General features: G+C 38.7%; 1 protein-coding gene across 6 annotated transcripts in view; it reads left to right on the top strand.

Moving 5' to 3' along the window:
- LOC143019507 (brefeldin A-inhibited guanine nucleotide-exchange protein 3) overlaps positions 1–26,742 on the top strand; it is a 659,822-nt gene that overhangs the window by 132,416 nt on the left and 500,664 nt on the right. For all 6 annotated transcript variants that reach the window (XM_076175183.1, XM_076175181.1, XM_076175182.1 and 3 more), the window contains exon 12: positions 11,712–12,031. In XM_076175183.1, the coding sequence (XP_076031298.1) occupies positions 11,712–12,031 (320 nt within the window). The remainder of the gene's footprint in view (positions 1–11,711; positions 12,032–26,742) is intronic.

The raw sequence follows: 26,742 nt of genomic DNA, 5'->3' as shown, positions 1-26,742 counted from the left end.
CACTTTTTCTTCAGAACGTCCTCTACGCCGTCCGTTCACTGAAGTGTGTGTGTGTGTGTGTGTCAGGATTTTGGCTTTTGGAATTGTGGCCTGTCGGGATTGTGGCTGTTGGGATATTGGGTGTCAGGAATTTGACCCAGACCCGTGAGAAAACTATAGGAAAAGGTAAGGATGTTTTTTTGGCTTTTATGGATCTGGAAAAGGCTTATGACAGGGTAGACAGGAAGGCACTGTGGGAGGTACTCCAGATATATGGGATAGGAGGAAAGCTTTTAAGAGCAGTCAAGAGTTTTTACAAGAGTAGTAGAGCTTGTGTTGGGATTAGAAATGGAGAGAATGAATGGTTTGGGGTAAAGGTGGGACTTTGTCAGGGATGTGTTATGTCGCCCTGGCTGTTCAATCTATACATGGATTGGGTGGTGCGAGAGATGAATGCAAGGGTAGTGGGTCAGGGGTTGGAGATGATTAAAGAAAATGTAGAAAAGTGGGAAATAAGCCAGCTGTTGTTTGCTGATGACACTGCGCTTGTAGTGGGATCAGAGGAGGGATTGAGGAAGTTAGTGACAGAGTTTGAGAAGGTGTGTGAAAGAAGGAAGCTGAAGATAAATGTGGGTAAAAGTATGGTGATGAGTTGTACAAGGGAGAGGGTTACAGCAGGCTGGAAGTGAGCATTAAGGGTGAGTGACTGGAGGAAGTGGATAATTTTAGATACTTGAGTGCAAATATGGCAGGAAAGGGTGGAGTGGGGGTGGAGGTAGAATGTAGATTGAGAGAAGCGAGTAAATGCCTTGGTGGATTAAAAAGTGTAATGAGAAATAGACATCTGGGAATGGATGCCAAGAGGTTATATGAAGGAGTGATTGTGCCGACAGCACTGTACGGGGCAGAAACATGGAACATAAGAGAGGAAGAGAGAAGGAGCTTGAATGTGTTTGAGATGAAATGTCTGAAAAGTATGATGGTGGTTACTAGGCTAGATAGAGTGAGAAATGAGGTGAGGAGGAGAACAGGAGTGGAGAGGGAGCTGGGAGATAGGATTGATGAAAGAGTATTGGGATGCTTTGGACACATGGAAAGAATGAGTGAAGAAAGATTAGTAAAAGAAGTGTGGAAGGCATATGTGGAGGGAGTGAATATGAGGGGGCAGCCTAGGATGAGATGGATGGATGTGGTAAAAGTGACATTACAAAAGAGGGGAATGTCTGTTGAGGAAGGATGGGAGAGGACAGAAGATAGGGGTGAATGGAGAAGGGTTGTGTATGGATGATGCTGTGATGCATGAGGGGGAGTGGGTGGGGGATGGGGGGTGAGGAAGTATGTACGAGAAATAATTTGACGCACCCTGAAGGTATTTCTCCCTGTCTTCTCCTTTTCTGCATGGGGGGACAGAGAGGGGGGGGGTCACCGAATAAGTGAAGCAGGCTTGCTGTGGATGTCCTGTGTCTTGCGACCAGGGTTGCGGAGTCGGAGTTGGAGGTTTTAGGTGGGAGTCGGAGTCGGAGTCGGATTTCTAAGAATACTAGGAGTCGGAGTCGGAATTTTTTATCTGACTCCGACTCCTTAAGTCCAATAAAATAATTTTTTTAACATGGTTTCCCTGTTTGGTTTTACTAGTTGCACAATTTAGCAGTTTTTTGTATGGTTTTGCTTTTATTTTTGGAGGCAATAGTGAGTGTGTGCAGTGTATATGTGTACACTAAGTGGTCTCTCCAGATGGAAACAAAAAACAATCCATCAATAATAATAAAAAATAAAAATACACAATACAGACAAGCTATCGTTGACAGTCTGGGTAAAAGTGTCTTTGGTCATGAATTTGTAGTTGTTTCCTGTTAGGAGAGTGAAGCTATATATATACTGTATATATATATATCCTCCTGGAGGTGCTAAGATAAGAGGGAGGGTGGAGGGGTGTGGAGTGTATTCAGGGATGGAATGGGTGGGAATGATTTTATGCCTTTTACTTTTTGGCTACCTCCCTTGTAAGGGGGAAAAAGCCTTGGTATATATATATATATATATATATATATATATATATATATATATATATATATATATAATATTTTGTACTATACTGCAATGCTTCTACTTCAACATAAATAAACATCAATTAAATAATTTAAACTAGCTACTTTATCTTTGTTGACAGTCTAATTAATTCAAATTATGTTAACATCTAGAACTCCATCATGTACACATGTACATGACAGTGTAGACAATAGTAAATGTCCACTATGTATGCACTATGCACGTATGTCTTCATGTATGTAAAAGTCAATGGAAGTGTTTTTGTGTGGTTTACTCTTTTGTAGGAGCTATGTCATGCTGGTATAATGCCCTGAGATAAACTTTGACCAGTCTCAGAGGCCAGATAGGAATGACATTAGAGCATATGTCACAGCATTTGGTGATGACTGAAAAGGGGAGGAACAATAGCAGCTATGAACAGTGTGCACGGGAAAGTTGTCTCTCATTTTCCTGAACTGATTCCTGGTTTTTATGATAACATGGTGAAATTAATTCTGCAGTAAGTACTAGGTAGGGCATCCTCCATTAACCTTTCCTCATCATGATTTGTCACATTTTTTCTTAATATTGTGATAGAAGGTTTATGAGAATGGACAAATGAAATAACAGATGATTTTTTTTTTGGGGGGGACCCTCACCCCCAAAAAAAAATCATCTGTTATTTCAAGGGGCACAAAGAAAAAAAGAAAATATATAGCTTGAAGTGGCAACTTTGCCATGACAGATTTGAAAGTGCTCATAAGCTGGTAGATGATCATGAGCATAAATAATACCATTATATATTTAATATATGTTTATACGAATATATTCCCTGTGGTGGGGGAAAAGAATACTGCCACCAAGTATTTCCACTTGGATTGTAAGAGGCGAGAAGAAAGGGACGGGGATTGGGACTAGGCATCCTTCTCCTTGTAGCCCCACAGGGGACATTCCTAAACGAAAAAGTAAAGGTATAAGAGGGTCTGGGAGTTTTCAGACCAGCACCCTAAGGTTTGGGTCTTTTAATGTGCGTGGATGTGGTACAGATGAGAGTAAAAGGGAAGAGATAGGTAGTATGTTTGTGAGAAGAAAGATGGATGTGTTGGCTTTGAGTGAAACTAAGTTGAAAGGGAAGGGTGAGTGTAAGTTTGGGAGTGTAAGTGGGAGGTTATCAGGAGTGAAGAGAGGGCGAGGGAGGGAAGGGGTGGCTATTCTAGTAAGTGAAGAGATAGGTAAACGTATAGTGGAGTGGAAGGAGGTTTCCTCAAAGATAATGTGGATGAAGGTGAAACTGGGAAAGGAGATGTGGGTCTTTGTAAGTGCATATGGGCCTGGCAGTGAGAAGAGTGTAGAAGAAAGGGAGGCCTTTTGGATAGATTTAAATGAGTGCATAGAGGATTTAGGAAGAAATGTCAATGTAATAGTACTGGCAGACCTTAATGCTAGGGTAGGAAATGGTCCAATCGATGGAGTGGTTGGGAAATGTGGAGTTCCAGGAAAGAATCGTTGTGGAGAGTTGATGGTGGTAATGTGTCTAGAAAGAGAGTTGATGATAGCAAATACAGTGTTTTGGAAGAAAGTCAAGCATAAGTACACATGGGAGAGGGTGGTGGATGTAAGGGTGGTAGATAGAGCATTAATGGATTATGTAGTGGTAAATAGGATTATGATAGGAAGAGTTAAGGATGTACATGTGCTAAGGGTGGGGGAATATCAGATATTTTTTTGGTGGAAGGTAAGTTGAGAGTGGAGGATAGATGGAGAAAGAGGAAAGGGACAAAAGGTAGGGAGGTTCTTAGAGTGAACTCTTTGAATGAAAAGGAAAAGGAGAAGGAGTACGAAAAGAAGCTGAAGGAGGAGTGGGAGGGAGTGAAGGATAGAGTAGAGCTAGGTGTGGAGGAGGAATGGGGATGGTTCAAGGAGGGAGTCATAAAGTGTGCAAGGATGGTGTGTGGAACAAGAAGGACAGGAGGAAATAGAAGAAAGGGTAGTGAGTGGTGGGATGAGGAAACAAAGAAGGTTGTAGAAGAGAAGAAGCGAGCTTTCACAGATTGGTTACAAAATAGGATGAGGGAGTCATATGAGAGGTACAAAGAAAAGAAAAGAGAAGTAAAGCAAAAGGTATAGCAGGCAAAGAGGAGAGCAGATGTGAAACGGGGTATGACAGAAAATTTTGAAAGTAATAAAAAGATGTTTTGGAAAGAAATTAAGAGAAGAAAAGGTGAAAGGTGCAGATGGAGAGATGATAATGGAAGAGAAGGCAGTAAGGGGAAGATGGGTAGAATATTTTAGGGAGTTGCTAAATGTGAAGGAGGATAGGGAGGGAAAGATAGCTGCAGTGGGAAATGCGAAGAAAATGAGTGATGAGTGAGGAGAATGGAGGAGAAATAAGGAAGGATGAAGTGAAGGCAGTTGTTAAGATGATGAAAGCAGGTAAGGCACCTGGTCTGGATGGATGCCATAGAGAATGTCTGAAAAAGGGAGGTACAGTGATGGTGGACTGGCTGGTGAGGTTATTTAATGTATGTTGGAGAGAGGGTAGAGTGCCGGAGGACTGGAGGAGTGCCTGTATAGTTCCTCTTTACAAGGGAAAAAGGGACAAGTGTGAATGTAGTAGTTTCAGAGGGATTAGCTTGTTAAGTGTAGTTGGGAAAGCTTATGGGAGGATCTTGATTGAGAGGATTAGAAGAGGAACAGAAGGAGTAATTGGTGAGGAACAGTGTGGATATAGGACAGGTAGATGTTGTGTAGATCAGATCAGATCTTTGTAGTAAGACAGATATGTGAGAAAGCTATAGGAAAGGGGAAGGATGTTTTTTGGTCTTTTATGGATCTGGAAAAGGCTTATAATAGGGTAGATAGAAAGGCACTGTGGGAGGTACTGCAGATATACAGGATAGGAGGAAAGCTTTTGGGAGCTGTCAAGAGTTTTTATGAGAGTAGTAGAGCTTGTGTCAGGATTAGAAATGGAGAGAGTGAGTGGTTCGAGGTAAAGGTGGGACTTCGTCAAGGATGCGTTATGTCGCTCTGGCTGTTCAACTTATACATGGATGTGGTGGTGCGAGAGGTAAATGCAAGGGTAGTGGGTCAGGGATTGGAGATGGTCAAAGAAAATGGAGAAAAGTGGGAGGTGAGCCAGCTGTTGTTTGTGGACGACACTGTGCTTGTGGCAGGATCGGAGGAGGGATTGAGGAAGTTGGTGACAGAGTTTGGGAGAGTATGTGATAGAAGAAAACTAAAGATAAATATGGGTAAAAGTAAGGTGATGAGATGTACAAGGGGTGAAAGTGGCAGTAGACTGGAAGTGAGCTTTAAGGGAGAGCGACTGGAGGAAGTGGATAGTTTTAGATACTTGGGTGTAAATGTGGCAGGAAAAGGTGGAGTGAAGGTGGAGGTAGAATGTAGATTGAGAGAAGCGAGTAAATGCTTTGGTGGATTAAAGAGTGTAATGAGGAATAGACATTTGGGAATGGATGCTAAGAGGAGACTGTATGAAGGAGTGATTGTGCCAACAGCACTGTATGGGGCAGAAACATGGAACATAAGAGAAGAAGAGAGAAGGAGTTTGAATGTGTTTGAGATGAGGTGTCTGAGAAGTATGATGGGGGTTACTAGGCTAGATAGAGTGAGAAATGAGGAGGTGAGGAGGAGAACAGGGGTGGAAAGGGAGTTGGGAGATAGGGTTGATGAAAGAATATTAGGATGGTTTGGACACATGGAAAGAATGAGTGAAGAAAGACTAGTAAAAGAGGTATGGAAGGCAGATGTGGAGGGAGTGAACATGAGGGGACTTCCTAGGACAATGTGGATGGATGGGGTGAAGGGGGCTTTGGGGAAGAGGGGAATGTCTGTTGAGGAAGGACGGGAGACGACAGAAGACGGGTGAATGGAGAATGGTTGTGTATGGATGATGTGATTGCATGAGGTGGAATGGGCGGGTGGATGGGGGGTGAGGTAGTATGTGTGAGCAAAATTTGACGCAGCACGAAGGGATTTCTCCCCGTCTTCTCCTTTTATTCAATGGGGGGACGGAGAGGGGGGGGTTGCCGATTTAATGAAGCGGCCTTGCTGTGGATGTGCTGTGTCTTGCGACACTGCTTCTGACCCAGGGCAGTGGACAAGGTGCAGGGATGACCCGTCATCCAGGAGGTGCTAAGATGAGAGGGAGGGTGGAGGGGTGTGGATTGTATTCAGGGATGGAATGGGTGGAAATGATTTTATGCCTTTTCCTTTTTGGCTACCTCCCTTGTAAGGGGGAAAAAGCCTTGGTATGTGTATGTTACACGAATATAAGTGCTTGTGTGTATATATATATATAAAGCTGGGTGAGTGTATATATGAGTATATTTATCATACAAATGAATGTTTCATGTAAAAAATAATATACATGAAAAATATTTATAAAATGCTTGCTGAATAGGTGTGGGAGGCTGGTACACTCCTCCCTCTATTTACGAACTAGTTACGTTCTTGAAAAACTGTTCGTATATTGAATATACTTAAATCGAACCCTTTTTTCCCATATAAACCCATTATATTATGCGAGATAGGTTCTTACAAACAAATTTCTTTCTTAATAGTCACTGCAGTTGTAGCAGCCAAGCCAAACAAATTTGCGATGTCCTTCACTCTCATTCCTTTGTCACTTTTCTTTAGCACAGACAACGTAGTATCTAGAGATATTGCTTTCCTAGCCCTCTTAGGCTTGTCACCATCCTTAATAGGGCTTCCTGGATGGAAGGATGGTAGATAGAGCGTTAATGGACTATAGTGGTAACCAGGAGTATAGTAGGAAGAGGCAAAGAGGAGAGCAGATGTGAAATGGGGTAAGAGATGACAGAAAATTTTGAAAGTAATACAAAGATGTTTTGGAAAGAAATTAAGAGCGGAAGAGGAGGCAAATCAAGTAGAGAAGAAAAGGTAAAAGGTGGAGATGGAGAGATGATAATGGAAGAGAAGGCAGTAAGAGGAAGATGGGCAGAGTATTTTAGGGAGTTGCTAAATGTGAAGGATGATAGGGAGGGTAAGATAGTTGCAGTGGGAAGTGCCAAGAAAATGAGTGATGAGTGAGAAAAATGGAGGAGAAATAAGGAAGGATGAAGTGAAGGCAGCTGTTAAGATAATGAGAGCAGGTAAGGCACCTGGTCTAGATGGATGTCATGCGCAATGTCTAAAAAAAGGAGGTACTGTACAGTGATGTGGCTGGTGAGGTTATTTAATGTTTGCTGGAGAGAGGGTAGAGTGCCGGAGGACTGGAGGAATGCCTATATAGTTCCACTTTACAAGGGAAAAGGGGACAAGTGTGAGTGTAGTAGTTTCAGAGGGATTAGCTTGTTAAGTGTAGTTGGGAAGGCTTATGGGAGGGTTTTGATTGAGAGGATTAGGAGAGGAACAGAGGGAGTAATTGGCAAGGAACAGTGTGGATTTAGGACAGGTAGAGGTTGCGTAGATCAGATCTTTGTGGTAAGACAGATATGTGAGAAAGCTATAGGAAAAGGTAAGGATGTTTTTTGGTCTTTTATGGATCTGGAAATGGCTTATGACAGGGTAGACAGGAAGGTACTATGTGAGGTTTTGCAGATATGCGTGATAAGAGGAAAGCTTCTAGGAGCTGTCAAGAATTTTTATGAGAGTAGTTGAGCATGTGTTAGGATTAGAAATGGAGAGAGTGAGTGGTTCGAGGTAAAGGTGGGACTTCATCAGGGATGTGTTATGTCACCCTGGCTGTTCAGCTTATACATGGATGGGGTGGTGCAAGAGGTAAATGCAAGGGTGGTGGGTCAGGGATTGGAGATGGTTAAAGAAAATGGAGAAAAATGGGAGGTGAGCCAGTTGTTGTTTGTGGACATCACTGCGCTTGTTGCATGATCAGAGAAAGGATTGAGGAAGTTGGTGACAGAGTTTGGGAGAGTGTGTGAAAGAAGAAAGCTGAAGATAAATGTGGGTAAAAGTAAGATGATGAGATGTACAAGGGGTGAAAGTGGCAGTAGACTGGAAGTGAGCATTAAGGGAGAGCGACTGGAGGAAGTGGATAGTTTTAGATACTTGGATGCAAATGTGGCAGGAAAGGGTGGAGTGGAGATGGAGGTAGCATGTACATTGAGAGAAGTGAGTAAATGCCTTAGTGGTTTAAAATATGTAAAGAGGAATAGACATTTGAGAGTGGAGGCTAAGAGGAGATCATATGAAAGAGTGATTGTGCCAACAGCAGTGTATGGGGCAGAAACATGGAACATAAGAGAGGAAGAGAGAAAGAGTTTGAATGTATTTACCTAGTTGTAATATATGGGAGGGGAGCTATGCTCGTGGTGACCCGTCTTTGTATCTCTCCGCATCAAGTTTTATCTTAAAATCTTGTATAGTGTTTGCACATACTGTTTTGCTGTCTAATTTGTTCCATGTATTAATCGCTCTGTGTGGGAAACTGTTTGTTTTCAAGTTTTTTCTATAGCTATCTTTTTTCAGTTTTTTTTCTGTGTCCTTTCGTTTTACCGTTGTCCCACACTAACAGGTCATTCCTGTCTAAAACTTCCATTCCTTTCATTATTCTGTAGATAGTCAGCAAATCTCCTCTTTCTCTTCTTTGTTCCAGTGTTGGTAGGTTCAGTTTGGATAGTCTTTGCTCATATGTTAGTTCGGCGAGAGTGGGTGCTAGTTTGGTTGTCGCTCTTTGTAATCTTTCTAGTTTCTTAATATTCTTTTTGGTGCTGGGTGTCCTAAGTGATGCTGCGTACTCAAGTTTTGGTCTTATTAGTGTAGTTAGTATTTTCTTTATCATTTCTTCATCCATATAAGTAAATGCCACTTTGATTGACCTCAATAAGTTGTAGGTTTCTCCGAATATTTTATTTATATGCTTATCAGGTTTCATGTCCTTTCCAATCATCACTCCAGGATCTTTTTCAGAGTTTGCTTTTTTATTTTTTCTTCTCCAATTCTGTATTCTTTTGATATTCTGTTTTTACTCTTTCCAAATTCCATTATACTGCGTTTCTTTATATAAATTTCACTTCCCACTTTTGAGTCCAATTCCATATTGTGTCCAGATCTTGTTGCAATGAGTTGCAGTCCTCTTCCATTTTTACCTTTTTAAGTAATTTTGCATCATCTGCAAAAAAATTCATATAGCACTCCACGCCTTCATTCATGTCATTAATGTATACAGCGAACATCACCGGAGCCAGTACCGATCCTTGCGGGACACCGCTTTTTACTTCTTCCCAGTTGGAGAATTTTTCTCTAATTACAACTCTCATTTTCCTCCCAATCAGGAAGTCTTCCATCCATTCCAATAATTTTACTCTGATTCCACCCTTTGATTCTATCTTATTTATTAATTTCTTATGAGGTACCTTATCGAATGCCTTTTGCAGGTCCAGAAAAGCACAGTCCACCCATCCATCTCTTTCTTGTATTATGTCTACTAATCTTGAGTAAAAGCAGATCAAATTTGTTGTACATGATCTGGATTCAGTATAGATTTTTCTTCCAGGTACTTAACCCATCTGTTTTTGACAACTCTTTCACAAATTTTTGCTATTGTGCTTGTTAGTGAGACTGGTCTGTAGTTAGATGGATCTTCTTTATCACCTCCCTTATAAATTGGTACAATGTTTGCCTTTTTCCAGTCCAATGGTACTTTTCCTTCTTTAAGTGAGGATTTAATTATATTATATATATTGTCAGTTAATTCTACCATACATTCCTTCAGTATCCAGTTTGCAATCCCGTCTGGGCCAACAGTACTGTATGGGACAGAAACATGGAACATGAGAGTGGAAGAGAGAAGGAGTTTGAATGTGTTTGAGATGAGGTGTCTGAGAAGTATGATGGGGGTTACTAGGCTGGATAGAGTGAGAAATGAGGAGGTGAGGAGGAGAAGGGGTGGTAAGGAAGTTGGGAGATAGGGTTGATGAAAGAGTACAGACGCTCCTCTACTTACGTTCATTCGTTTTACGTTTTTTCGATTTTATGTTTGTACTGACTGTAAAAAAAAAAATTGTAAAAAAAAATTTTTTTGAGTGAATTTTTTAGTTTAGCGCACTCTCCGTAGTTCAAACGATACTTACGCATGACGCTGCGTCCATTGTTTACATTGCACAAACGACAGATTGAAAGTGCCTTGCCTCATCCTCATCCTCTTCCCCTCCTCCTCCACCATCTCAATTTATGTTGCTTGAATTTAATTCATTTGAAATTAATGTTATTATTTTACAATGTTATGTGTATAATTAATGATTTAGGGGTGTTTTGTAAGATACGGTAATAGAATTTATGGATGTATAGTACAGTAACAACTTACGTTCATTTTCAACTTATGTTCGGCCGTTCGGAACGTAACTAAAATGTAAGTTGAGGAGCGTCTGTATTGGGATGGTTTGGACACAAGGAAAGAATGAGTGAAGAAAGACTAGTAAAAGAGGTATGGAAGGCAGATGTGGAGGGAGTGAACATGAGAGGGCAACCTAGGATAAGATGGATGGATGGGGTGAAGGTGGCTTTGGGGAAGAGGGGAATGTCTGTTGAGAAAGAACGGGAGAGGACAGAAGACAGGGGTGAATGGAGAATAATTGTGTATGGATGATGTTGTGATGCATGAGGTGGAATGGATGGGGGATCGGGGGTGAGGTAGTATGTGTGAGAAAAAATTGATGCAGCCCGAAGGGATTTCTCCCCGTCTTCTCCTTCTCTGCATGAGGGGACGAAGAGGGGGTGGGGTCGCCGATTTAATGAAGTGGCCTTGCTGTGGATGTGCTATGTCTTGCAACACTGCCTCTGACCCAGAGCAGTGGATAAGATCCAGGGATGACCCATCATCCAGGAGGTGCTAAGATAAGAGGGAGGGTAGAGGGTGGAGGGGAGTGGAGTGTATTTAGGGATGGAAGGGTGGGAATGGTTTTTATGCCTTTTTCTTTTTGGCTACCTCCCTTGTAGGGGAGAAAAAGCCTTTGCTATATGGATGTATGTATACATACATACATACCCTGTGGTGGGGGAAAAGAATATTGCCACCAAGTATTTCCACTTGGATCGTAAGAGGCGAGAAAAACAGGACGGGGGTTGGGATCAGGCAGCCTTCCCTGTAGCCCCACAGGGGACATTTCTAAAAAAAGTAAAGGCATAAGAGGGTCTAGGATGTATGTATAGGTAAATAATAAACAAACAAGAAAATATTAAATAATAAACTGACATAAATGATAATAAATGAAAATCAAACAATAATAAACAGTCAAATAATAACAAACAAATAAATAATATAAAATAAATGGCTGGCATTACAGCATCTAACTTAGGTGTTTATCTAAACAAATCTTAAAATTTTGAACTGAACTACATTGCACTGCCTCAGCAGGAAATTTATTCCACTCATTAACTACATGGTTGGTGAAATTGTTTCTACCCACTTTCAAATTAAATCTATTTCCTGACAGATTGAGACCATGTTGAATGGAAAGGAGTGGGTGGGGATGGGGTGGTGAGGGAATATGTGTGACCTGTCATCCAGGAGGAGCCAAGAAATGAGTGAGGTAGGGATGGTGAATGGGAATGGAGTATGTGGGGATGAAATGGATGGCATTAGATTTATGCCTTTGATTTTGGCTGCCTCCCTTGTTTGGGGGAAAAAGTCATTGGTATATACATATATGTAATGCAGTTTCAACACACTAAATATTTATGATACTGAAAGCATTGTGATTTTCCAGGTCCTCTTACATATGAAAACAAAAGTAAGTTACCAAAGTATGAGGTTACAGAAGATCTCAAACTGTGTGATTCTGTATCTGTATCAGCAGAAAGCAATTCTCAAAGCACAGACTTAGAAGAATTAGAAAAACTTGAGGATGATGATCAGACAAGTTTATCACTAAATGGGAAAGGTAAGAGAAGAGTCAAGGAAACGAGACTGAAACTGAAAGGAAAAGAAGTAAAGCATTCAGAAGGAGAAGCAGAAGAAGAAAATGAAGAGGAAGGATCTGATTCATCAGGGGACACTGAAGGACCTGAAGAAGGCTATGATGATGATGTAAGTATATTTATATTTCTCATTAGATTCAATGTCTTTATGTTTGCTGTCATTATATTTCATTCTGGGCCCTGCCAGGTCATGTTTTCTCTCTAGAGTATTAGCTTTTTCACTTGCTAGAAGAGTGCCATGCAGTTGAATGTGATAGTGTAAATGAGGTACTTGAAGGCTGTGTATGGAGTTATGAAATATGACTAAATATAGAATGGAAGGCTTCAAGAAAGAATTGGAGTACACATGGTATTGTTAGAAACAGTAGTACAGGACAACCTGAAGTGGTATGGTCAAGCTTTGATAAGGGATGAAAGCAGATATCTCAGGTGGTGCATGACTCAGTGGTGCCAGGAGTGTGAGCAAAATGTGGTGGAACAGGTGTGTTTAGAGAATACTCTTACTTTTCATATTTCTTGTCAAAGAGAAATGTCAAGTTTATGATTTATCTGTTTTGTGTACACTTAAGAGAAGCTCCAACCAGAAGACACTAACTATAACCAAGGTCATCACCATTGCCCTGTATAGTTGGATATCCATGGCAAATTGTAATCACAGGTGGCTATTGGATTTGAATGCAAGTCCATATTATGTGAAAGGTGATCAGAACTGACATACTGATCAACATATGTGCACAAAATATTTGTTTTGGTTCCTGCTTGAAGAATGGGGTCAGTCAGCTGTTTACTCTGTGATAAGAACCTTTAAAAATGCATTCTCTAATTCAGTTATCACATCCTGTAACCAGATTGTTGTAACACTCTCACAAATACTGATAATTATGTCATGGGCAGAAATGAGTTAATGTAGTGTGAAAAACAAAAACTAAAAATACTAAGAAATTGAGACTCGCTTGATAAAACAAGCATTAAATGGAAAGAAGTGAATTAGGAATAGACTACTCAAAAAAAAAAAATATGGGTTACTAAAAGAATAGTTTTCATTGGAATCACATCTAAATAAATACAAAGATACGGTGAAGGGAGAAATGTATTAAGTGTGACCAGAATGTAACCGTCTTTGTATCTCCATTTTATCTATTTTATTTTTCTTTGTTCTTTTTTATGAAAAATGGAAAGAAGCAAAGAAACTCCAAAAGACAAAGAACCAGCAAAAAGATGCTTGGAAGAAAGCAGAATAGAGACTCTACTTGGTGTCATTCGAAAGAAGACGTGTCTTTCTCAAACACCAAGGGAGTACCAAAGGTTTGAAAGAGGTTTTTTGGGGGTTTGAAGGGGAAGGAAATATACATAGAAGGATAGAAATTGATAGAGAGCCCAGTTATAGAAATATGAGAAATAGAGATATTAATGACATGTTGGATGAATTAATAGAGCTCAAAAAATAAAATAATGTAAAAAGAAGTACCGTAGCTCTGCCAAGGAAAGCCAATGAGGAGAATAATAGGGAGATAGATGACTTAAAAAAGGAATTAAATATATTAAAAGGAGAAAATGAAAGGTTGAAAAGTGAAGATATAAATAGGAATGAGGCATTAAAAAGGGAGATAAAAGATCAAATGCAGGGAATGACTGAAAAGGTGGAAGAAAAAATAAAAGAAAATGACTTACAGGAAATAAAGAAACAGTGGAAAGTAGAACAGGAATGTCAAAAAGTATCCTTTAAAGAAATAGTGGAGCAATAGGTCAAGGAGAATGCCAAAGAAATAGTGATCCAAATGATTAAAGAGAAAGGCAACTTAGGGACACAGGTGATAGAAAAAGATGCATTGTAATATATGACATTAAAGAGAAGCATGATGTTCCTAGACAGAGGGAAAAGGAGGAGAAAGAGATTGTTAAGGAAATTCTGAAAGAATTACAAGCAGAAGAACAGGGTTTAGATAGGGAAACTGAGGAGACATATAGAATGAGTAGATACATACATACATATACCAAAGGCTGTTTCCCCCTGCACGGGGGGTAGCCAAAAAGAAACAGGCATAGAAACCACTCCCACCCATTCCATTTCCCATATATTTCACTCCCCTCCCCCTCCTCCCCCCTCTTATCTTGGCACCTCCTGGATGGCGGGTCATCCCTGCATCCTGTCCACTGCCCTGGGTCAGAAGCAGTGTCGCAAGACACAGCACATCCACAGCAAGGCCACTTCATAAATTCGGTGACCCCCCCCTCTCTGTCCCCTCATACAGAAAAGGAAAAGACCAGGAGAAAATCCCTTTGGGCTGTGTCATATTTTTTCTCAAACATACTTCCTCACCCCCCATCCCCCACCCACTCCCCCTCATGCATCACAGCATCATCCATACACAACCCCTCTCCATTCACCCCTATCTTCTGTCCTCTCCCGTCCTTCCTCCACAGACATTCCTTTCTTTTATAATGCCCCTTTCACCCCATCCATCCATCTCATCCTAGGATGCCCCATCATATTCACTCCTTCCACCTCTGCCTTCCACACTTCTTTTACTAATCTTTCTTCACTCATTCTTTCCATGTGTCCAAACCATCTTAATATTCTTTCATCAACCCTATCTCCCAGTTCCCTTTCCACCCCTGTTCTCCTCACCTCCTCATTTCTCACTCTATCAAGCCTAGTAACCCCTATCATACTTCTCAGACACCTCATCTCAAACACATTCAAATTCCTTCTCTCTTCCTCTCTCATGTTCCATGTTTCTGCCCCGTACAATGCTGTTGGCACAATCACTCCTTCATATAACCTCTTGGCATCCATTCCCAGATGTCTATTTCTCATTACACTTTTCAATCCACCAAGGCATTTACTCACTTCTCTCAATCTACATTCTACCTCCACCCCCACTCCTCCCTTTCCTGCCACATTTGGACCCAAGTATCTAAAACTATCCACTTCCTCCAGTCTCTCACACTTAATGCTCACCTCCAGCCTGCTGTCACTCTCTCCCCTTGTCCTTCTCATCACCATACTTTTACCCACATTTATCTTCAGCTTCTTTCACACACCTCAAACTCTGTCACTAACTTCCTCAATCCCTCCTCTGATCTTGCTACAAGTGTAGTGTCATCAGCAAACAACAAATGGCTCACCTCCCATTTTTCCCCATTTTCTTTAATCATCTCCAACCCATGACCCACTACCCTTGCATTCACCTCTCGCACCACCCCATCCATGTAAAGATTGAACAGCCAGGGCGACATGACACATCCCTGACAAAGTCCTACCTTTACCTCAAACCCTTCATTCTCTCCATTTCTATTCCTAACACAAGCTCTACTACTCTCATAACTCTTGACTGCTCTTAACCCCTTCCATACGGTGCCGCACACGTAGGCGTCATGGACTTGGATCTCGGTGGCAGCAACCAATGCCAGCCGTACGACGTGTCGTAATAATACTCGCATCATAAAATATAGTCACCGCTTATATCGATCGTTCTCTCTTCACCCGTGAATTTTGATAACCATAGAAAATGCGATTACAAAAGAATTAGAAAGAATGTCATTATGGAGGGGCGACTACAATAAATATAATCAAGACGCCGATATGGCAGCCTCGCGAATACACTCGCTCCCCATGACGCCTACGTGTGCGGCACCGTATGGAAGGGGTTAACAGCTTTCCTCCTATCCCATATATCTGCAGTACCTCCCACAGTGCCTTCCTGTCTACCCTGTCGTAAGCCTTTTCCAGATCCATAAAAGCCCAAAAAACATCCTTACCTTTTCCTATAGCTTTCTCACATATCTGTCTTACCACAAAAATCTGATCTTCACAACTCCTACCTATCCTAAACCCATACTGTTCCTTACCAATTACTCCCTCTGTTTCTCTCCTAATCCTCTCAATCAAGACCCTCCCATAAGCCTTCCCAACTACACTCAACAAGCTGATCCCTCTGAAACTACTAAACTCACACTTGTCCCCCTTTCCCATGTAAAGCAGAACTATAGAGGCACTCCTCCAGTCCTCCAGCACTCTACCCTCTCTTAAACAAACATTAAATAACCTCACCAGCCAGTCCACCATAACTGTACCTCCTTTCTTCAGACATTCTGCATGGCATCCATCCAGACCAGATGCCTCTCCTGCTCTCATCATCTTAACAGCTGCTTTCACTTCATCCTTCCCTATTTCTCCTCCATTTTCCTCACTCATCACTCTCATTTTCTTAGCGCTTCCCACTGCAACTACCTTTCCCTCCCTATCCTTCTTCACCTTTAGCAACTTCCCTCTAAAATACTCTGCCCACCTTCCTCTCACTGCCTTCTCTTCCATTATCATCTCTCCATCTGTACCTTTTACCTTTTCTTCTCTACTTGATTCGCCTCCTCTTTCTCTTTGAATTTCCTTCCAAAACACCTTTTTATTGCTTTCAAAATTTTCTGTCATCTCTTACCCCATTTCACATCTGCTCTCCTCTTTGCTTCCTTTATCTTATGCTTAACTTCCCCTCTCTTTGCTTTGTACATCTCATATGATTCCCTCGTCCTAATTTGTAGCCAATCTATGAATGGCTGCTTCTTCTCTCTTACACATTTCTTTGCTTCCCCATCCCACCACTCGCTACCTTTCCTTCTATTTCCTCCCACCCTCCTTGTTCCACACCATCTTTGCACACCTTATGACTCCCTCCATGAACCATCCCCATTCCTCCTCCACTCCCAGTTATACTCTATCCTTTACTCCCTCCCACTCCTGTTTCAGCTTCTTATACTCATTCTCCTTTTTTTTTCTCATTTAAGCAGTTCACTCTAAGTGCCTCCCTACCTTCTGCCTTTTTCTTCTTTCTTCACCTATTCTCCACTCTCAATTTACCTTCCACCAGAAAATGATCTGATATTCCCCCACTCTCTCCCCTTAGAACATGTACATCTTTAACTCTGTCTACCATAGATACTCTAAAGAAAAACAATACAGACCATTGAAAGTAAAGCTTAGATCACAAACAATTGCAGAGGAAGTACTATCCAGAACAACAAAATTAGCAAATAGTGAACAATACAAAAATATATGGATAAAAAAGAAATGAGTGAAGAAGAAAAAGAAAAAGAACTTAGAAATGAAGCGAATAAAAAAAAAATGAAAAAAGAACTGAAAAGATTGATTTTTTATGAGAGTGGTGGACCTGAGGCTGAGAAAATGGTATACAAGGAAAAAGGAAACAAAGCAGGCAGAAAAAGACAAGGAGAAAGGAAATTAGAAATAGCTTATACCAATATAGATGAAATAACTTCAGGAATGAATGAATTAAATGGTTGTCTGGCCTTAGAAAAAACAGACATAATGGGAATATTGGAAACTAAATTAAAGTATACTCAACCACCCAACACTGTGGGACAAGGTTTATACAATTGTTGGACAAAGAATAGAAAGGATATACAGGGTGACAGAGTATTAATTTTGACAAATAAAGATTTAAATGTAACAAAAATAACTGGAGAAAATAATGTAGAATCAATTATGATACAAGTTGAAAGTAAACATATGAAGAGTAGAAAATTTGTAGTGGTGTATGTGCCCCCCAAAATACAGTCCTGGACAGAAAGGGATCATTCCAAAATATTAGAAGATACAAAATATGCATTAACAAATACACTGCAGGTCAGAGGAAACATAGTAATTATGGGTGATTTTAATTCAAAAGAAATATGTTAGGAGGAAATGACAGTGAAGGGTGGCAATGTCCTGCTCGACATGACCATCGAATACACAGTGACTCAGTGGATAAGGGAAAATACCAGATACAGAGGTAGTGAAGAACCATCAAGTCTGGATTTAATACTTATGACAGAGCCTGAAATTGTCGACAAAATTGATTACAAAATTCCGATAGGAAAGAGTGACCATACTTATAGAATTTGAGTTGAAAGAGCAAATGGATCAAAGTAGAAATAAAAAACATAGAACAGGAAGACTATTGTACAACAAAACAAATTTTGAGAAACTAAAAAAATTCTTTTGCAACGTAAACTGGGAAAAATTCCTAAATGAAGAAACAGGGATAGAAGAGAATTAGTTAAGGTTTATTCAACAATATAAAATACAATTTAGACATACATATATACAAAATTTTTACAAAATTAGTAGTTGAAAAGGGAGAACGTGAAGCAAAGCTTATGGGGAGTTGCTCTCCCTTTAAGGAAAAATTTTTTTTTTATTTATTTTTGTTACATGTTAGTATGATACATACACATCTACACACATATATACACATATATACATATATACACATATACACACACACACACACAATGAGATGCGACACGACGTCCACTAACTCCGACCTCACGTAGGAATCGGGGTCACGTGCGAGCATCGCATCTTGTGGGGGTGAGGTGAGAGGTCAGGTCGATTGTTGACGGGACGATAATTGCTTACTGCGTGGATCCGGGTCACCGTGACCTGCAGGAACAAGAAAAAAAAGAGCAGCAGACTTGGGCAGTACATGACAGTTTCTCCATGAATACAATCATGAAATGGACCTGAAATGTTCAATATACTAATACTTGTAGATTAAAGACTTTTTTAACTATCGTTTGAATGTTGATAAACATTTTGTCTTAGGTAATTCCTTTTCCAGCTTATTCCATGTGTTAACACCTATAATAGATAAGCATTGGCCTTTTTTGGTTGTTCTGTATTGAGTTTTAAAGAAGTCGTTTGTATGCCTAGTCGCATAGCGAGTTTCGTAAGTTGAGTAAAATTTCAATATGTTTTGATTCATTTGTTTATTGTAGATTTGGTGCATAACAATGGTAGTTTTGTACTGTATTAAGTCCTTGAATTTCAGTGATTTAGTTTTTTTAAATAAATGATTTGTATGTTCTAAACGACCTACATTGCAGATTATACGCAGTGCCTTTTTTGGAGAGGTAATTATGCGTTGAATATTAGTTTGATAAGTATTACCCCAAATATTTGAACAATAGTTTAGGTATGGTAGTAGTAGACTACAGTAAATGGTACGTAGGGTATTTTCATTGAGGATATTTCTCATTTTATGCATTATTCCTAAAGTTTTGGATATCTTATTTATCACGTGATTTATATGATGTTTCCAATTAAGTTGATCATCTAAATACACGCCTAGGAATTTACTGACGGACGCTTTTTCAATAATTCCGTTGTTTATTTTGATCGGCTTAGTGCTTTCATTATTTTTGTAGAAAAGCAGGTAGTTAGTTTTAGATACGTTTAAGGATAGTTTATTGGCTGAAAACCATTTGGATAGCTGACATAATCCTTCATTAATTGTCTTGATCAGTTTGTTGGAATTTATATCGGAGCATAGAATGGTGGTATCGTCGGCGAACAGTATAAATTTCATAAGGTTGGATACATTTGTAATGTCATTAATGTATAGTAAGAATAGTTTGGGTCCTAGAACTGAACCTTGAGGTACTCCGCATGTAACTGGTAGAATATGTGATCTTTCTTCCTCAATGGCTACATATTGTTTCCTGTTTTTTAGATAACTTTTTAACCAGTCTTAGCCCATAGTATTTGGCCTTTCGAATTAGGATTTCATGATTTACTGTGTCAAATGCTCTTTTTAGATCAATAAATATGCCGGCTGTCTTTTTCTTTTGTTCAATATTGTTAGTTATCTCTTCAATTAATTCCATTACTGCTGTTGGCGTTGAAAGATTTCGTTGAAATCTATATTGACTATGGTAAATGACGTCATTTTTTTTTAGAAATGAGTCAAGGCGAATTGTGAGTAACTTCTCAAGAATTTTGGAAAACTGTGGTAATAGTGAAATTGGTCTATAGTTATTATAACTTGATTTGTCGGCTGATTTGAATATCGGTATTACTTTTGCTATTTTCATTGCATCTGGAAATATTCCTTGTTCAAATGATTTATTGCATATTGTCAGAAAATTATTTTTCATGATAGGCATAATTTGTTTTACGAGGTTCATATTGATTCCTGTGCAATCGAGTGATTTCTTGTTCTGCATAGATTTTACTGTGTTCATAAGTTCGTTTTCTGTGACGGGTTTTAAAAACATAGTGTTATTTATTCGGTGTTTCAAAAATGTCTCATAAGTTTGATGTGTTGTCTTTATTTGTTTCGCAAGGTTAGGTCCTACACGGGAGAAAAATTCATTAAATTCATTTGCCACTTCTTTTTAAGTTTTTTCCATTTTAATAATGTCTATGAATTCATCGATGTTATTAATTTTGGGCCTAGTTAAGTTGTTTATTACTTCCCATGTCTTTTTTATATTACCTTTATAATTTTCAAGCAGTGTGTCATAGTATTTTTTTTCGCAGTTGCGTAAAATTGTTGTAAGTTTGTTTTTGTATACTTTGTATTTGTTTTCGTCTGTCAAGGACTTGCTTTTAATAGATTTTTTGTAAAGCTGGTTTTTCTTTCGACATGCGTTCTTAAGACTGTAAACCATGGTTTTGAGTTTACGTTACATGGTTTTATTTCTACTTCTCTCTCTGGGCAGCATTTGTTTACATTACTCATGATAATGCTTACAAATTCGTTATATGATAGATTGGCATTTTCTGACTCGTAAACCTGATCCCAATTTTCTTCTTTTAAGCATTGATTTAATTTTGCAATACTTTTTTCGTCTATTTTACGTTTTAGTACAATTCTGGGTTTTGTTATGCAGTGCATTTCTTTTGGATTGATAGTGAATATCGGTAGATGGTCACTTATATCACTTATTAAGATACCACTATGAATCTCGGAGTTTACAATATTGGTGAAAATGTTATCTATCATGGTTTCACTTGTATTTGTTATTCGGGTTGGTTTATTTATCAAAGGATATATACCTAAAGAGAAAATCATATCTGTAAAGTGTCTTGTTTCTTCGTGAGTCTCATACTTAAGTAAATCTATGTTGAAGTCACCATAGAGATATAGGTTATTATTTCTAAATGGAGTTATGATTTCTTCAAATTGGAATATACTAAAAGAAACTTATAATGAAGGAGTGAATAGATATGTACCACAACAAAAAAAGGAAAGAACATACAGTACATAAAAAGTTGGTACAACAAAAATATAGTGAGGCTAAGGATAAAAGAGACAAAGCTTGGAAGATATGGAAAAATACAAGAAAACAAGCAAATGGCTAATGTACATCAAACTAAGAATTTATTATATAAAAATATGGAGAGATGAAAAGAGAAACTATGAAAAAATATAATAATAGAAAAATGCAAGGAAGAACCCAAACTATTTTACAGGTATGTAAATGGCAAACTGAAGAACAAACAAGAAGTAGAAAAGCTGCATCAAGGTAAACATGAATATACAGAACTGGAAATGGCTGAAATTATGAACAACCACTTCAAATCAGTATTCACAATAGAAAACTCACCTAACTGAGGAAATAGAGAGATATCCCCCTCAACGAAAGAAATAATTGAAACACAGAAGGAAATCAGCGACCAAATCAAAACCCTTGATGTCAGAAAATCACATGGTCTAGATAGAATTGCAAATTGGATACTAAAAGAATGCATGGAAGAATTAACAGATAAAATATACAATATAATTAAATTCTCACTTCAAGAAGGAAAGGTGCCACAGGACTTATAAGGGAGGAAACAAGGAAGATCTATCAAATTACAGACTGGTCTCCCTGACAAGCATAGTAGCAAAAATTTGTGAAAAGGTCATCAAAAATAGATGGGTTAAACATTTGGAAGAAAAAACTATACTGAATCCAAATCAATTTGGATTCAGACAAGATCATGTACAACAAACTTGATCTTCTACTCGAGATTAATAGATATAATACAAGAGATGGTTGAGCAGACTGTGCCTTTCTGGACCTACAAAAGGCATTTGATAAGAAACTAATGAAGAAAATAGAGTCACTAGGTGGCATCAGACAAAAATTATTGGAATGGATGAAAGACTTCCTGACCAGGAAGAAAATGAGAGTAGTAATTGGAGATAAATTCTCACATTGAGAAGAAATGGTAAGTGGTGTCCTGCAGGGATCAGTACTGGCCCTGATCATGTTTGCCATATACATAAATGACATGGATGAAGGAGTAGAGTGTTATATGAATTTCTTTGCAGATGCCGCAAAAATACTAAAGAAAGAACGGAGGAGGATTGCAACTCATTACAACAAGACTTGGACAAGATCTAGAAATGGACTCAAAAGTGGGAAGTGAAATTCAATATCAAGAAATGTAGTATAATGAATTTGGAAAAAATAAAAACAGAATATCGAGAGATTATAAAATTGGTGAAGAAGAGGTCAAAAAAGTAAACTTTGATAAAGACCTTGGAGTGATGATCAGCAAAGACATGACACCGGACAAACATATTAATAAAATAGTCGGAGAAACCTGCAATTTATTGAGGTCAATAAAAGTGGCATTTGTCTATTTGGATGAGGAAATGATAAAAAAGTTTTAACTACACTAATAAGACCAAAACTCGAGTATGCAGCAACACTATGGACAGCCAGTACCAAAAAGACTATAAAAAAATTAGAAAGAATGCAAAGAGCAACAACAAAACTGGCACCAACTCTTTCCAAAATGACATGTGAACAAAGACTGTCCAAATTAGAATGACCAACTCTGGAACAAAGAAGGGAAATAGGAGACCTATTAACTCTCTATAGAATTATGAAAGGAATGGAAATCTTAGATACATACATATACCAAGGCTTTTTCCCCCTTACAAGGGAGGTAGCCAAAAAGGAAAAGGCATAAAATCATTTCCACTCATTCCATCACTGAATGCACTCCACACCCCTCCACCCTCCCTCCCATCTTAGCACCTACTGGATGACAGGTCATCCCTGCACCTTGTCCACTGCCCTGGGTCAGAAGCAGTGTCGCAAGACACAGCACATCCACAGCAAGGCCGCTTCATTAAATCGGCGACCCCCCCTCTCCATCCCCCCATTGCATAAAAGGAGAAAACGGGGAGAAATCCCTTCGGGCTGCATCAAATTTTGCTCACACATACTACCTCACCCCCCCCATCCCCCCGCCCATTCCACCTCATGTAATCACATCATCATCCATATACAACCATTCTCCGTTCACCCCTGTCTTCTGTCGTCTCCCGTCCTTCCTCAACAGACATTCCCCTCTTCCCCAAAGCCCCCTTCACCCCATCCATCCACCTTGTCCTAGGACGTCCCCTCATGTTCACTCCCTCCACATCTGCCTTCCATACCTCTTTTACTAGTCTTTCTTCACTCATTCTTTCCATGTGTCCAAACCATCCTAATACTCTTTCATCAACCCTATCTCCCAACTCCCTTTCCACCCCTGTTCTCCTCCTCACCTCCTCATTTCTCACTCTATCTAGCCTAGTAACCCCCATCATACTTCTCAGACACCTCATCTCAAACACATTCAAACTCCTTCTCTCTTCCTCTCTTATGTTCCATGTTTCTACCCCATACAGTGCTGTTGGCACAATCACTCCTTCATATAGTCTCCTCTTAGCATCCATTCCCAAATGTCTATTCCTCATTACAAAGGATTACAAAGGCGGAGCATGCCGACAGGAGACCTTTTGATCCATATCTAGGTAGGTCGGATGCAAAAAAAAAAAAAAAATCATAATAATAAAATAATAAATAAAAACTATAATAATGTAAATAACAAATAAAATACATAAATAAATGCATAGGTATAGTTAAAATAATAAACAAACAGGTAAATAGTAAATAATAATAAATTGACATATAACTAATAATAAATCAGACAGACAAATTATAACAAAACAAAAACAAATAATATAAGATAAATTATAATCATTACAGCATCTTATTTAGGTATTTATCTAAATGATTCTTAAAGCTTCGAACTGAACTACATTGCACTACCTGTGCAGGAAGTTTATTCCATTCATTAACTACACAGTTGGCAAAGTTGTTTCTACCTACTTCCAAATTGAATCTATTTCCGGACAGTTTGAGACCATTGTTACTTGTCTGATTCTCATTCAATGTGAAAATTTGGTCACTTTTGATGTTGTCAATTCCCTTTAAAATCTTAAAGACCTGTATCAAGTCACCTCTGAGTCTACGCTTTTTTAGGGAAAACAGATTCATGTGCTTTAGTCAATTTTCGTATGATTTATTTTTGATATTTGGAATCAGTTTTGTGGCTCGCCGTTGTACTTTTTCCAGTCAATGTCTTTAATGAGATTCGGTGACCATACGGAAACAGCATATTCCAAATGTGGACGAACTAACGATTTATATAGCTTGTTAATGAGTGATGGACTTTTGAAATCAAAAGATCGCGCAATCAGTCCTAGAATCTTATTTGCTTTCTCAGAGGCTGAAATACACTGCTTGGATGATTTGAGGTCATTACTGATAATTACCCCGAGATCTTTTTCACTATCCACTTTTGTTAACGAATTTCCAAATAACTTGTAATCGTACTTACTGTTATTTTTACCTATGTGCATTACCTTGCATTTACTTGTGTTAAATTTCATTAGCCACTTTTCAGACCATTGCTGTAATTTATCTAAATCTTCTTGAATATCTAATTGGTTTGAGTGATCATTTGCCACTCCGCACAGTTTTGTATCATCAGCAAATTTGGAAACAGTAGATTTTAGTCCATGGTCTATATCATTTATATATACTATGAATAGAAGTGGCCCAAGAACGGAACCCTGAGGAACTCCACTTGCAACACTTTTCCATCCAGAAGTTTTTCCATTTAAAACAACTCTCTGTTTTCGACCATTCAACCAATTACTAGTCCAACCTAATAGGCTACCACTTATTCCATGCAAAGCTAATTTAGTAAGTAGTCTTTCGTGTGGGACGGTATCAAAAGCTTTTGCAAAGTCTAGATATATTAAATCTATATTGTTTCTTTTGTCATAATTCGAGATAACTGTGTTGTAGAATTCGAGTAAGTTAGTCACGCAAGAACGTTTCGTCTGAAACCATGCTGGCTATCATTTATCAAACGGTTACTTTCTAAATGATGTTCGATAGCATCTCTGATGATAGTTTCCATTATTTTTCCTACGATTGAAGTCAAACTTATAGGCCTATAGTTATTTGGTTTCATTTTGTCACCTTTTTTGAATATGGGAGTAACGTTAGCTAGCTTCCATTCTCTTGGGACATCTCCGGATATGATGGATTTCTTGAAAATAATTTCTAATGGAACAACAATCTCATTTTTCATTTCCTTTAAGATTCTTGGATGCCAACTGACAGGCCCTGGTGTTTTATTAACTTTGAGTTTGTCTATACACCTTTTAATTTTTTTTTTTTTTGCTATATTTACCGTAGTGAGTAAGTTTACCCCAGACTTTTCACAGGTTTCAGTTTGGAATTCACTTTGAGGTGTTTCGTTTACGAATACCGAGCTAAAATAATTGTTTAAGATATTACACATTCCTTCATTTGAATATTCAAGTTGACCGTCAGCAGATAATAGTGGACCAATGTGATTCCTAACAACCTTTTTATCTCTAATGTAACTATAGAATTCTTTGGGATTCTCTTTGAATTTATCAGCGATGTTCATTTCGTATTGTCGTTTTCTTTTTCTTATTGTCTTTTTTAAATCTCTCTGTATTGATACATAACTTTCATAGTCATTAGATGCACCCGAGCACTTATATTTCTTATAAGCCCGTCTCTTTTTAGCAATACTTTTTTCAGTTTCTTTGTCGAGCCACTTTGGGCGAGCCTGATTTGGGGGACGTCTGTCCTTAAAAGGAATGTAAGTTTGAATCATCTTAGTGAGCGTATTTTGAAATATTTCCCACATCTGATCTACAGGCCTTTCGTTTAATTTTGCCTCCCAATCTGTAAGCTGAAGCTCCTGACGTAGTCCTATGAACTGAGCTTTACTGAAATCGGGTATTTTAGAAGCACAAGTATCTATTCTAAAATTGTTTAGGAGTTTGAATCTGACTAAGTTGTGATCGCTATTTGCAACAGATTCACCGACTTCTACATCAATTACCATGCTTTCGCGGCTAGTGATCAAAAGATCGAGTAAGTTTCCATATCTTGTGGGCTCTTTTACATGCTGAATTAAGTAATTGTCACCAAGAAAATCAATCAAGCGACTACCTATATGGCCATGTTCAAGGGTCATCCAATCAATGTCAGTAAAATTGAAATCACCCATTATCAATAAGTCCCGGTTGCAGAAACTAGACAGTTCTTGAAATATCAGTTTGTCGTCTGCTAATGATAATGTCTTTGGCCTATATATTACACCTATATTCATTTTTTGTCCATTTGTTTGGGTTAACTCAACCCACAAACTATCATATGCATCCTGTTTCACTTTCTCTAAAACACAAGCATAAACATTGTTTTTAACATACAATAGAACACCCCCACCTTTCTTGTGGTTTCTATCCTGATGAAAGTGTTTAAATCCCGCAATATTAAGTTCAGCTTCGAACTCTGTACCATTTAACCATGTCTCAGTTATTCCTATCATATCGAGATTTTCGCTTTTGACATATGCCTGTATTTCTTGAAATTTGTTCCTAATACTACGAGCATTAAAGTACATGGTTTTAAGAAACTTGTGATTATTTCTTTTTGACACATTTTGAGTTTCAATATCATGTCTTATATTTTCATTTTGTTTTTTATTTATATCTTGCTCTATATTATTATTATTTGGTCCTTCATTGACATTCAATGCCTCATTAACATTTCTCTTATCAAAATTAACATTTCTCCCATCACGGACATCTGGTCGATCACGGTCATCCGATCTCTTTTGTACATTTTGTCCCCCTACGTCACCGTGATTCACGCCCG

The sequence above is a fragment of the Oratosquilla oratoria genome, chromosome 37 (genome assembly GCF_046742065.1).
Source record: "Oratosquilla oratoria isolate Oo_2021 chromosome 37, ASM4674206v1, whole genome shotgun sequence".
In the NCBI taxonomy this organism is placed as follows: Eukaryota; Metazoa; Arthropoda; class Malacostraca; order Stomatopoda; family Squillidae; genus Oratosquilla; species Oratosquilla oratoria.
This window is presented reverse-complemented; position numbering and strand designations above follow the sequence as displayed.